Source organism: Somniosus microcephalus, chromosome 12, assembly GCF_052327205.1.
Source record: "Somniosus microcephalus isolate GS21.2 chromosome 12, FLI_Smic_1.0, whole genome shotgun sequence".
Classification (NCBI taxonomy): Eukaryota; Metazoa; Chordata; class Chondrichthyes; order Squaliformes; family Somniosidae; genus Somniosus; species Somniosus microcephalus.
Genome location: NC_140998.1, coordinates 199,169,259 through 199,183,553, shown reverse-complemented (window position 1 = coordinate 199,183,553; position 14,295 = coordinate 199,169,259). Strand labels below are relative to the sequence as shown.

The window sequence follows — 14,295 nt, the reverse complement described above, 5'->3', positions numbered from 1 at the left end:
GCTCCTATCTTCTATGTTTTTATGTTTCGATAAGGTCCCGCATATCAGATTAGCATGTAAAGTTAAAGCACATGGGATTGGGGTAAGGTACTGACTTGAATAGAGAACTGGTTGGCAGACAGGAAACAAAGAGTTGGAATAAACGGGTCTTTTTCCGAGTGGCAGGCAGTGATATGTGGGGTACCGCAGGGATCAGTGCTAGGACCCCAGCTATTCACAATATATATTAATGATCTAGACGAGGGAACTAGATGTAATACCTCCAAGTTTGCAGATGACACAAAGCTGGGTGGGCATGCGTGCTGTGAGGAGGATGCCAAGAATCTCCATTATGATCGGGACAGGTTGGGTGATTGGGCAGATGCATGGCAGATACAGTATAATGTGGATAAATGCGAGGTTATCCACTTTGGTGGCAAAAACAGGAAGGCAGATTGTTATCTGAATGGCAATAGATTGGGAAAAGGGGAAGTGCAACGAGACCTGGGTGTCCTTGTGCACCAGTCGCTGAGGGTAAGCATGCAGGTGCAGCATGCAGGTGCAAGAAGGCAAATTATATGTTGACCTTCATAGCGAGAGAATTAGAGTACAGGAGCAAGGATGTCTTTGATGCTGCAATTGTACAGGGCCTTGGTGAGACCACACCTTGAGTATTGTGTGCAGTTTTGGTCGCCTTATCTGAGGAAGGATGTTCTTGCCATGGAGGGAGTGCAGCGAAGATTCACCAGACTGATACCTGGGATGGCAGGAATGACATATGAGGAGAGATTGGGTCGATTGGGCTTATATTCGCTGGTGTTTAGAAGAATGAGAGGGGATCTCATTGAAACTTATAAACTTCTAACAGGACTAGACAGACTAGATGCAGGAAGGATGTTCCCGATGGTGGGGGAGTCCAGAACCAGGGGTCACAGTCTAAAGGTAAGGGGTAAGCCATTTAGGACAGAGATGAGGAGGAATTTCTTCACCCAGAGACTGGTGAACCTGTGGAATTCTCTACCACATAAGGCAGTTGAGGCCAATTCATTAAATATATTCAAGAAGGAGTTAGATATATTTCTTAAGGTTAAAGGGATCAAGGGATATGGGGAGAAAGCAGGGACAGGGTACTGAATTTGGATGATCAGCCATGATCTCATTAAATGGCGGTGCAGGCTCGAGGGGCCGAATGGCCTACTCCTGCTCCTATCTTCTATGTTTCTATGTAAGACCTCATTGATTGACGGAGCGAGTTGTAAAATGAGAGTTTATTCAGGGATGAGGAAGTTATACAATGGGAGCTCATTGAGAGAGGGACTGTGATGATAGAATCATGGAAACTTAGCACAGAAGGAGGCCATTCAAATCATCACATATTCACTGGCTCTTTGAAAGAGCAGTCTTCTTTAGACCCATACCCCCATTTTGTGTCCACAACCTTGTACATTCCTCATCCTTAAGTACCTGTCCAACTCCCTATTAAAATTATTAAAAGCTTGCACAACTTTTTCAAGCAGAGTGTTTCAGATCTGGACAACTCTCTGAATGAAAACATTTCTCATCTCCCCTCTAGATCTTTTTCCTAAATTTTAAATTGATGACCTCTGATCCTTGACCCACTCCCCAGAGGGAATATTTTTTCTCTGTCTACGCTATCAAATCCTCTCATCATGTTAAAAAGTTCTATTAGGTTACCTCTTAACCTTCTCTTTCCCAAGGAGAACAGTCCTACTCTTTTCAGTTGGACAATGGGAGTTCATAGTGATGGAGAGAGTAAGATAATGGGAGGTTATTAGGTGATGAAGAGAGTTGGGAAATGTGAACTCCTTGAGTGACTAGTAGAGAGTTGGACATTGGGAGCTCATTTATTAATGAAGAGAGTTGGACAATGTGAGCTCATTGAGTGATGGAGAGAGTTAGAGAATGGGAGCTCATTGAGTGATGGAGAGTTGGACAATGTGGGCTCATTGAGTGATGGAGAGTTGGACAATGTGAGCTCATTAAGTGATGGAGAGTTGGACAATGTGGGCTCATTGAGTGATGGAGAGAGTTAGAGAATGTGAGCTCATTGAGTGATGGAGAGTTGGACAATGTGGGCTCATTGAGTAATGGAGAGAGTTAGAGAATGGGAGCTAGTTGAGTGTTGGAGAGAGTTGTACAATTGGGGCTCATGGAGTGACGGAGATTATAGAACAATGGAAGCTCATTCAGTGATTCAGATAATTGGACAATGGGAGCTCATTGAGTGATGTTGGGAAATGTGAGCTCATTGAGTAACTGGAAGAGGTTGGACATTGGGAGCTCATTGAAACATGCCGAGAGGTGAAATTTGTGAGCTCATTGAGTGACGGAGAGTGAGCAGACACTGAGTGCTCATTGAGTGAAGGAGAGTTGAACAATGCGAGATCATTGGTTGATAAGAATATAAGGACATAAGCAATAGTAGAAGGAGTAGGCCATACGGTCCGCGAACCTGCTATGCCATTCAGTAAAATCATGGCTGATCTTACAGCTAAAAACTTTCCCACCCTATCCCAATATCCCTTGATTCCCTTAGTATCCAAAAATATATCGCTCACAGTCTTCAATAAATTCAACGACTGAGCATCCGCAGCCCTCTGGGGTAGAGAATTCCAAAGATACACACCCTATTGAGTGAGGAAATATCTCCTCATCTCAGTCCTAAATGGCCTATCACTTATCCTTAAACTTTGCCCCCTAGTTCTAGACTCTCCAGCCAGGGGAAACAACCTCTCAACATCTACCCTGTCAAGCCCTCTAAGAAATGTCTACATTTCAATGAGATCACCTCTCATACTTCTACACTCCAGGGAATAAAGGCACATTCTATTCAATCCCTACTCATAGGATAACCCTCTCATCCGAAGGATAAAGCTAGTGAACCCTCGTTGCACCCCTGGTAAGGAGACCAAAGCTGTGCACAGTACTCCAAGTGTAGTCTCAGCAAAGCCCTATATAATTGCAGCAAGACATCCTTAGTCTTATATTTCAGCCTCCTTGCAATAATGGCTAACATGCATTTGCCTTCCTAATTGCTTACTGTACCTGCATGTTAACTGCCTGTGATTTGTTGTTGACAAGGACATCCAAATTCCTCTGCATACCAACATTTACTAGTCTCTCACCTTTTAAAAAATATTCTGCTTTTCTATGCTTCCTACCAAAGTGGGTAACTTTGCACTTCTCCATTATATTCCACTGCCATGTTCTTGCCCACTCACTTAGCCTGTCAATATCCCTTTGCAGCCTCTTTAATCCTGCACACAGCTTACCTTCCCACCTAGCCAAGTAACATCAGCAAACTTGGATACATTACACTCGGTCTCCTCATCTAAGTCATTGATATAGATTATAAACAGCTGAGGTCCAAGGACTGATCTTTGCAGCACCTTATTTGCAACGTGCCAACCCGAAAATGACCCGTTTATTCCTAATCTCTTTTTTTACATCTGTTAACCACTCCTCAATCCAAGCTAATATATTACGCACCGATTCTGTGAGACCTAATCTTGTGTAACAACCTCATGTGATGCTGGGAACGATGATGAGACTTGGACAATCTGAGCTCATTGAGTGAGGGAGAGGGATGGACAATGGCAGCTCAGTGACTGATGGAGAGAGTTGAACAAATAACCACATTAGGTGACTGGTAGAATGTTGGAAAATAGGAGTTCATTGAGTTATGCAGAGAGTTTGACATTGTCAGATCATTGAGTGACTGGAAGAGAGTTGGAGAATGGGAGCTCATGGCGTGATGAAGGTGGTTGAACAATGGGAGCTGATTGAGTGATGCAAAGAGAGTGCTCACTGACTGATGCAGAGAGCTGGACAATGGAACCTCACTGACTGATGCAGAGAATTGCACACTGGGGGCTCATTGAGTGATTGGTGAGAGTTCGACATTGGGAGCTGATGGAGTGAATTAGTCAGTTGGAGCTTATTGACTTATGGTGAGAGTTGGACATTTGGGAGCTGATTGTGTGATGCAGAGGGTTCGACAATTGTAGCTCACTGAGTGACAGAGAGGCTTGGATAATCGGAGCTCATTGAATGAAGGGGAGTTGGACAATGGTAGTTCATTGATTGGTTCATAGAGTTGGACAATGTGAGCTCAGAGAGAGGGACATTTTGACAATATGAGCACACTGAGTAACTGGGAGAGATTGGACAATGCGTTCCCATTGATATATGCTGAAAGTTATACAATGTGAGATCATTGAGTGACTGGGAGTGATTGGACACTAGGACATCATTGATTGATGGAGCGAGTTGTAAAATGAGAGTTTATTCAGGGATGAGGAAGTTATACAATGGGAGCTCATTAAGAGAGGGACTGAGTTGATAGAATTATGGAAACATAGCACAGAAGAAGGCCATTCAAACCATCACATATTCACTGGCTCTTTGAAAGAGCAGTCTTGTTTAGACCCATACCCCCATTTTGTGTCCACAACCTTGGACATTCCTCATCCACAAGTACCTGTCCAAATCCCTATTAAAATTATTAAAAGCTTCCACAACCTTATAAAGGCAGAGGCCTAGAAATTCAGTTGCGTTTGCGCCCAATTAGGGGCGAAAGAGTGGGTTGCGCCGGAAGTTGCGTCGCGCCCGAAATTAGGTGGGCCCTAACATCGGCGTTAGCCGGTAGCCCTGCGCCGGCACCGATGACATCATCGGTGTGCGCAGTGCCCCGGTACCACCCGAAACCACGCCGATCCCCATCTTCAGTAGCGGCCGCCTCTTCCGTGGCGGGCGCTAACAACATCGGGAGACCGGGTCCTTACTGCAGCCTTAGCGGCGCAAATTAAGGTGGAGGTGCGGGGCGGCCGCTTTTTCGGCGGCCGCCTGCCCGCACCTCCTTCCCTGGCCTCCTCCACCCCCCCCCCGCGGCATTGCCGACTGGTTTCCGTGGAGCCCGGCACTTCTCTGTTGTGCCGGGCTCTTTTGCCGGCACTTGCAATCGGGGCTCCAGCCGCTGCAGGCACCTCCCCCTTAAGAGAAGGGGGAGGCCTGCAGTACAGCAGCCTGCCGCACCGCATCGGGTGGCGCAGCGGGACCGGGAGCGCTGAAATTCACTTTCAGCGCCCCAAGCGGGGCGGACACACCCTGTACCAGCGCCCGGTTCCGCTTTGGGGCGCTGAAAGTGAATATGGGGCGGGCACAACTGGCTCCGCGGCGGGCGCTAAATTTTCGGCGCAAACGTGCTGGCGGGGCTATACCTAATTTCTAGGCCAGTGTGTTTCAGATCTGGACAACTCTCTGAATGAAAACATTTCTCATCTCCCCTCTATTTCTTTTTCCTAAATTTTAAATCGATGACCTCTGATCCTTGACCCACTCCCCAGAGGGAATATTGTTTCTCTGTCTGCCCTATCAAATCCTCTCATCATGTTAAAAAGTTCTATTAGGTTACCTCTTAACCTTCTCTTTCCCAAGGAGAACAGTTCTACTCTTTTCAGTTGGACAATGGGAGTTCATAGTGATGGAGAGAGTACAATAATGGGAGCTTATTAGGTGATGAAGAGAGTTGGACAATGGGAGTTTATTGAATGAGGAAGAGAGTTGGACAATGTGAGCCCATTGAGTGATGGAGAGAGTTAGAAAATGGGAGCTCGTTGAGTGATGGAGAGAGTTGGACAATGGGAGTTTATTGAATGAGGAAGAGAGTTGGACAATGTGAGCTGATTGAGTGATGGAGAGAGTTAGAAAATGGGAGCTCATTGAGTGACGGAGAGAGTTCGAGAATGGGAGCTCGTTGAGTGTTGGAGAGAGTTGTTCAATGTGAGCTGATGGAGTGACTGGGAGATCGTAGAACAATGGAAGCTCAATCAGTGATTGAGATAATTGGACAATGGGACCTCATTGAGTGATGTAGGGAAATGTGAGCTCATTGATAGACGGAGCAAGTTGTAAAATGAGAGTTTATTGAGTGATGAGGAAGTTATACAATGGGAGCTCATTGAGAGAGGGACTGAGTTCATAGCATCAGAGAAACTTACAGCACAGAAGGAGGCCATTCGAGATGAGGTACCTTTACTGGCTCTTTGAAAGAGCAGTCATGCCTAGTCCCACACCCCGTTTATTTGTCCATAACCTTTTAGGTCCCTCATCCTGTCCAAATCCCTGTTAAAATGAATTATTGAACCAGCTTCCACACTTTTTTCAGGTGGAGCATTCCAGATCCGGACAACACTGAGGGAAACATTTCTCCTCATCTCCCCCTCCCTAGGTCTTCTGCCAATGATTTTTAATCTATGACCCCTGGTTAATGACGCACTCGCCAGAGGAAATAGTTTTTCTCTATCTACTCTATCCAGACCTCTCATCATCTTAACACTTCTATTCGGTCACCTCTTAACCTTCTCTGTTCCAAGGAGAACAGTCCTTATTTTTTCAGTTGGACAATGAGAACTCATAGGGTGATGGAAAGAGTTAGTCAATGGGAGCTGATTGAGTAATGGAGAGAGCTTTTCAGAGGGAGCCCTTTGATGCTGAGAGGAATTGGGCAATGGTAGCTCGTTGAGTGACCAGGAGAGTTGGATAATGGGAGTTCATTGAGTAATGGAGACAGTTGGGCAATGGGATATTATGGAGTGAATGGGAGATGGCTGAACAATGGAAACTCATTCAGTGATTCGGATAATTGGACAATGGGAGCTCAAGGAGTGACTGGGAGAGAATCGGAGAATGAGAACTGATTGATGCAGGGATTTCGACAATGTGAGCTCAGTGAATGAGTGATATTTGGACAATGGGAGCCCATTGAGTAACTGGAAGAGTTTGGGCATTGGGAGCTCATTGAAATATGGTAAGAGGTGGAAATTCAGAGACATTGAGTGATGGGGAGTGAGTGGACAGTGGGTTCTCATTGAGTGAAGGAGAGTTCGACAATGCCACCTCATTGGGTGATAAGAACATAAGGACCTAAGCAATAGAAGCAGGAGTGGGCCATACGGTCCTCGAGCCTGCTATGCTGTTTAATAAGATCATGGCTGATCTATCACCTCAACGCCACTTTCTCGCATATCCCTTGATTCCCTTAGTGTTCAAAAATCTAACGATCTTAGTCATCAATATAATCAATGACTGAGCATCCACAGCCCTCTAGGGTAAAGAATTCCAAAGATTCATAACCCTCTGAGTGAGGAAATTTCTCCTCATTTCAGTCTTAAATGGCCGACCCCTTATACTGAGACTGTGACCCCTGGTTCTAGTACCCAGCCAGGGGAAACAACCTCTCAGTCTCTGCCCTTTCAAGCCCTCTAAGAACGTTATACTTTCAATCAGATCACCTCGCATTCTTCTAAACTGCAGAGAGTATAGGCCCATTCTGCTCACTCTCTCCTTATAGGACAACCCCTCAACCCATGAGTCAATCTAGTGAAGCTTCGCTGCACCCCCTCTAAGGCAAGTATATCCTTCCTCAGGCAAGGAAAACAAAACTGAACACAGTACTCCAGGTGTGGTCTCACCAAAGCCCTATATAATTGCAGCAAAATGTCCTTACTCTTATATTCCAACCCCCTTGCAATAATATTCCAATCCCCTTGCAATAACAGCTAACATACATTTGCCTTCCTAATTGCTCACTGTACCTGCATGTTAACTGTCTGTGATTTGTTTACAAGGACACCCAAATCCCTCCGCATACCAACATTTACTAGTCTCTCACCTTTTAAAAAATATTCTGCTTTAATATTTTGCCTACCAAAGAGGATACATTCACACTCCTCCACGTTATATTCCATCTGCCATGTTCTTGCCCGCTCACTTAACCTGTCTATATCCATTTGCAGCCTATTTAATCCTGCACACAGCTTACTTTCCCTCCTAGCTTTGTAATGTCAGTAAATTGGCTACATGACACTTGGTCTCATCATCTAAGTCACTGTATCGATTGCAAATAGCTGAGGCACAAGCACTTGATCCCACTATGTGCATCCTGCCAACTTGAAAATGGCCCACTTATTCCTATTATTTCTTCCGTCCATTACCCCCCAATCCCGTGAGACCTAATCTTGTGTAACAACCTCATGTGGTGCCTGGAATGATGATGAGACTTGGACAATCTGAGCTCATTGTCCAACCTTTTCCCTCACTCAATGGACTGATGGAGAGAGTTGAACAAATGAGCACATTGGGTGACTGGCAGAATGTTGGACAATCTGATTTAATTGAGTTAAGGAAATAGTTGGACAAAAGGGAGCTCACTGTGTGATGGAGACAGCTGGACAACTGGAGCTCATTGTTTGACGGTGAGAGTTGGACAATGGGAGCTCATTGAGTGGCAGAGAGTTTGACATTGTCAGATAATTGAGTGACAGAGAGAGTTGAACAATGGGATCTCATGGAGTGATGAAGGTGGTTGCACAATGGGAGCTGATGAGGTGATGCAGAGAGTTGGACACTGGGAGCTCATTGACTGATGCAGAGAGTTGGACGATGGGAGCTTATTGACTGATGCAGAGAGTTGGACAATGGCAGCTCATTGACTGATGCAGAGAGTTGGACAATGGCAGCTCATTGACTGATGCAGAGAATTGGACGATGGGAGCTTATTGACTGATGCAGAGAGTTGGACAATGGCAGCTCATTGGATGCAGAGAGTTGGACGATGGGAGCTGATTGATTGGTGAGAGTTGGACACTGGGAGCTGATTGACTAAAGAAGTGAGTTGGAGAATTGGAGCTCATTGAGTTATGGTGAGAGTTGGAAAATTGGAGCTATAATTAAAATAGAATTCGTACAGTCTATAGAAACATAGAAACTTAGAAAAATAGGAGCAGGACATTCGGCCCTACGAGCCTGCTCCGCCATTCAATATGATCATGGCTGCTCCTCTATCTCAATACCATATTCTCGCTCTCTCCCCATACCCCTTGATTCCTTTTGTGTCTAGAAATCTAGCTGTCTCCTTCTTAAATATATTCAGTGACTTGGCCTCCACAGCCTTCTGTGGTAGAGAATTCCACAGGTTCACCACCCTCTGAGTGAAGAAATTTATCCTCATCTCAGTCCTAAGTGTCCTACCCCGTATCCTGAGACTGTGACCCCTCTTTCTAGGCCCCACTACCAGGGGAAACATCCTCTCTGCATCCAGTCTGTCTAGCCCTGTCAGAATTTTATACGCTTCAATGAGATCCCCTCTCATTCTTCTAAACTCTAGTGAATACAGGCTTAGTCGACCCAATCTCTCCTCATACGACAGTCCTGCCATCCCAAGAATCAGTCTGGTGAACCTTCGCTGCTCTCCCTCTATGGCAAGTATATCCTTTCTTAGGTAAGGAGACCAAAACTGCACACAGTACTCCAGGTGTGGTCTCACCAAGTCCCTGTATAACTGTAGTAAGACATCCTTGCTCCTGTACTCAAATCCTCTTGCAATGAAGGCCAACATACCATTTGCCTTCCTAACTGCTTGCTGCACCTTCATGTTTGCTTTCTGTGACTGGTGTACAAGGACACCCAGGTCCGTTTTTACATCAACATTTCCCAATCTATCACAATTTAAATAATACTCTACCCTTCTGTTTTTCCTACCGACATGGATAACTTGACATTTATCCACGTTATACTGCATCTGCCATGTATTTGCCCACTCACTCAACTTGTCTAAATCACCACTATTATCTAAAAAATGTTATTGTTCTGAAAGCCAATCCTTCTCTCATTTCTATTCTCCAATCTCTTTCTCTATCCTAACTTAGAAATGTCCTCTTTTCTGATAAATTGCCACACTCCCTCTTCTTTGTATCCTCACTGTGTTGAAACCAAGACTCATCGCATGATCTACTCTAACTCATTCTATGTCAGGACCTCGCTACTGGGGTACTCAACACCTCCCCCTGATATTCTCTTCATCCCACAATCAGCAGGTTCTCAAAACTGAAACTTGGCCTTTGCACCACCCCCAGCTTTACATCGCCTCCTCTCCCAGCCTTTCCAAGCTTTCTGTTGTCCTATAACACGTGATGTGGCTGTAATTACTAACCGTTACCCCTCTTTCCCTCTTTGGCAGCTAACCTAATGACCATAGTGATTCTCTCCCGTGGGAGCTGTGGCCTTGCCAGATGTACGTGCCGCTACCTGGTGTCCATGGCAGCGGCGGACTTGCTGGTCATCATCTTTTGTGTGATATTGAACTACCTGGGATCCCTCTACTTCCCTTTCTCATTCCTCAGCCATTACTACGTGTGCAGCCTGAACAGCATCATGAATGTTGCGGTGGTGGATTGCTCTGTCTGGCTCACTATCGCTTTCACCCTGGATCGATTTGTCGCCATTTGTTGCCAGAAGCTGAAAGCAAGATACTGCACAGAAGGAACAGCAGCGCGGGTGATAACGACCGTGTGCACGGTGAGCTACTTGCGAAACATCCCGCGCTACTTCACCTATGAACCCATTCTGACCGATGGTCCATATCTTGGCTGTAGACTTCGCAATGTGTGCAGCAAATCCCCCTGGGCAGTATACATGTGGTCCGGCACAGTCTTAACCCCTCTCATTCCCTATGTGTGCATCTTGCTGTTCAACGCTCTGACTGTCAGGCACATTCTAGTGGCCAGTCGGGTCCGTAAGGCATTCCGGGGTCAAGGCGATGATGGGAAGCAAGCTGACCCCGAGATGGAGAACCGGAGAAGATCCATCATCCTGCTCTTCGCCATATCGGGCAGCTTCATCGTGCTGTGGATTACCAGAGTCGTGGACTTTGTGTTTCAGGAGATATTGCTGGACATGAGCCACAATGTCATAGTCAGCCAGGTTGGGGACATGCTGATGTATCTGAACTCCTGCACCAACACCTGCATTTACGCTCTCACTCAGGCTAAGTTCAGGGAGGAGATAAGGCGAGCCGTGACACATCCCATTCATCGGTTTCTGCAGTTCATCAAAGAATAAACATCGAAGCAGAGCTGGTTAACTCATCAACTCCACCCCAGACACTGCCCACGGTGGTGCAGTGGTGTCTGGACAACAGTAACCAGCTGGGATACTGCCAATCATGTCCCACCTAGATATTGTGTTAAATGTTAATTAATAACAGACAGTTGTGGGAAAGTGAGTTGGCGGGTGAAAGGGGAAGGTTGAGTTATCAGAGAGAGGGGAGGAGAAAAGCTGAAGCTGGGATGTTCAGGGCTAATTATCGCTGGAGCAGTTCTACTCCCCCTTTAGACTTTCTAAGTTCTTCTCACCGTGTGAGTTATACATCATCCAACACGTTCACCTTTTTACCATCTACAAGGCACAAGTCCGGAGTGTGATGGAATACTCTCCATTTGCCTTGATGAGTGCAGCTCCAACAACACTCAAGAAGCTCGACACCATCCAGCACAAAGCAACTCACTTGATCGGCAGCCCATCCACCACCTTAAACATTCACTCCCTCCACCACCGGTGCACCATGGCTGCAGTGTGAGCCATCTACAAGATATACTGCAGCAACTCGCCAAGGCTTCTTCAGCAGCACCTCCCAAACCCGCAACCTCCACCACCTAGAAGGACAAGGGCAGCAGGCGCCTGGGAACACCACCACCTCCAAATTTGCCTCCAAGTCACACACCATCCTGAGTTGGAAATATATCACCATTCCTTTATCATCGCTGGGTCAAAATCCTGGAACACCCTCCCTAACAGCACTGGGGGGGTATCTTCACCACACATTGGGCTACGACACACACCATCCGGTGAAGCCATTAACTGTTTTTAGTCACTGCAGTCTTGTATGCTGAGCGCTGCCATTTTCATTCATGTCTGCCCTGAAACAATTTACACTCTAATTAACCTCAGGATGTCTCAGGTGAACTGATCTCTCAATGATCTCAGGATCAAATTACACCAATCGGACCACCGGCCCTTAGCAGCAGAATGATACCTTGTGTGTTCCATGGTACAACACTCCTGTGCTTATAAAGCAGCCTATTCACTGATTCACCAAGAGCAGCACCACGGGAGGTCCACCCTTCATCAATTTGAATACCTCTATTAAATCTCCCCTTAACCTTCTCTGCTCTGAGGAGAACAACCCCAGCTTCTCCAGTCTCTCCACTTAACTGAAATCCCTTATCCCTGGTACCAATCTAGTAAATCTTTTCTGCACCCTTGCCAAGGCCTTGGTATCCTCCCTAAAGTGTGGTGCCCAGAAGTATACACAATGCAGCGATAGTAACAGTTGCACCAAGATTATTGTAACTGCATCAATTCTCGACATCAGACTAAGCAGGAAATGAGTCACCGCAGATATTTACCAGCACCTTATCTCATCCTGAGTGTAATGATCAATAACATGTCATTCTATAGTGGACACTAGGTGGAGCCATAGAGCTGTATATAGCTGTATGTATAAGACTACACTACCCAGCTGTATGTATATTAAGACTACATTACCCATGAGGCACTAGGCTACCCAGAAGGCAACAGTCAAGATGGAAGCCTCTACAGATACTGTACCTAGTCCACATGTGCTCAATAAAAGTGTCTAGCAAAAGCTAGCTGTGTTCATAATAAGAATGTCTATTTATTAATGAACATAAGACTGAGGCTGTCCCAAAGTGCTTCAGCGCCCGAGTAGAGTTGTTGTGTGGCCAAAATCTTTGCTACATCCTCTCCAGTGCCTCTGTATCATTTTTATAATAGGCGACCAGAACTGTACACAGTACTCTAAGTATGGTCTAATCAAGGTTTGATACAGCTTTATCATAACTTCCCTACTTTTCAATTCTATCCCTCTAGAAATAAACCCTAGTGCTTGGTTTGATTTCTTTATGGCCTTGCTAACCTGTGGCGCAACTTTTAGTGATTTGTGTATTTGTACTCCGAGATCCCTTTGTTCCTCTACCCCACCTAGACTCGCACCCTCCAAGTGATAAGTGACCTCCCTATTCTTCCTACCAAAATGTAATACCTCACAGTTAGCTGTGTTGTACTTAATTTGCCAATTATATGCCCATTCTGCAAGTTTATTAATGTCCTCCGGTAACTTGTTGCAGTCTTCACTATCTCCCCCCCGACCCCCCACAATTTGGTGTCATCTACAAGTTTAGAAATTGGATTTTTGATTCCAAAGTCTAAATCGTTAATATAAATTGTGAACATCAGTGGTCCCAGCACTGATCCTCGTGAAACACCACTACCCACCTTCTGCCACTGTGAATAGCTACCCTTAACTCCTACTCTCTGCTTTCTGACTTGAAGCCAGTTTCAGCAACGACCAGATTTATCGAATTCAATCTCACATCTTGCCACGGTGGGATTTGAACTCACAACCTCTGGCTTGCTATCCTAGACCAGAATCAGTACCCAACCGGACCTCAGATAGAAGTGGCTCAGTAATGACACCTCCGTCTCTGAGTCAGGAGGTCGTGGGTTCGAGCCCCACTCCAGAGACCTGAGCCCATAATCCAGGCTGACACTCCCCAATGCAGTACTGAGGGAGCACTGCACTGTCAGATGAGACTTTAAACCGAGGCCCTGTCTGCTCTCTCAGGTCAATGCAAAAGATCCCACGATGCTAATCAGAAGAAGAGCAGGGGAGTTCTCCCCGGTGTTCTGGGCCGGTATTTGTCGCTCAGCCAACATCAGCAAAAAAAAAGATGATCTGGTCGTTATCACATTGCTGTTCATGGGACCTTGCTGTGCGCAGATTGGCTGCCGTGTTTCCTACATTACAACAGTCTCTGCACTTCAAAATGAACTTTATTGGCATAAATGTATATTAGTCTTTTCTGTTAATTGAATTGAGAATTGGGCGGGATGTATAATGAGTGTCCAGTTTGATATCACCCAACATTAAAATCAGCCCCCGCCATTCTCTCCTCGAATTGTGTTGTGGAATTGAAATCTAAAATGCTGTTTATTCTCATAAAAAAATCTGTTTAAAACCAAGCTGAGTCTGGGCGTAATTGTGCGACACGCGGCGATGGCGGGACCCAACTCATGTGGAGAATTGATCCTCTGATTTACCGCTGGTCTCCAACTGTCCTGATATTCAGGGGCTGGCAGATGCAGTATAATGTGGATAAATGTGAGGTTATCCACTTTGGTGGCGAAAACAGGAAGGCAGATTATTATCTTAATGGCAATAGATTGGGAAAAGGGGAAGTGCAACGAGACCTGGGTGTCCTTGTGCACCAGTCGCTGAAGGTAAGCATGCAGGTGCAGCAGGCGGTTAAGAATGCAAATGGCATGGTGGCCTTTGTAGCGAGAGGGTTCGAATACAGGAGCAAGGATGTTTTGCTGCAGTTGTACAGGGCCTTGGTGAGACCACACCTTGAGTATTGTGTGCAGTTTTGGTCACCT

General features: G+C 45.8%; 1 protein-coding gene across 1 annotated transcript; it reads left to right on the top strand.

The window, feature by feature from the left end:
* The first annotated feature begins 10,026 nt into the window (after window positions 1-10,026).
* LOC147109874 (putative G protein-coupled receptor 139) lies at window positions 10,027-10,899 on the top strand. Its single transcript, XM_086002412.1, has one exon. It carries the CDS (start codon window positions 10,027-10,029, stop codon window positions 10,897-10,899), a length of 873 nt encoding a protein of 290 aa, XP_085858538.1.
* The last annotated feature ends 3,396 nt before the right edge of the window (window positions 10,900-14,295 follow it).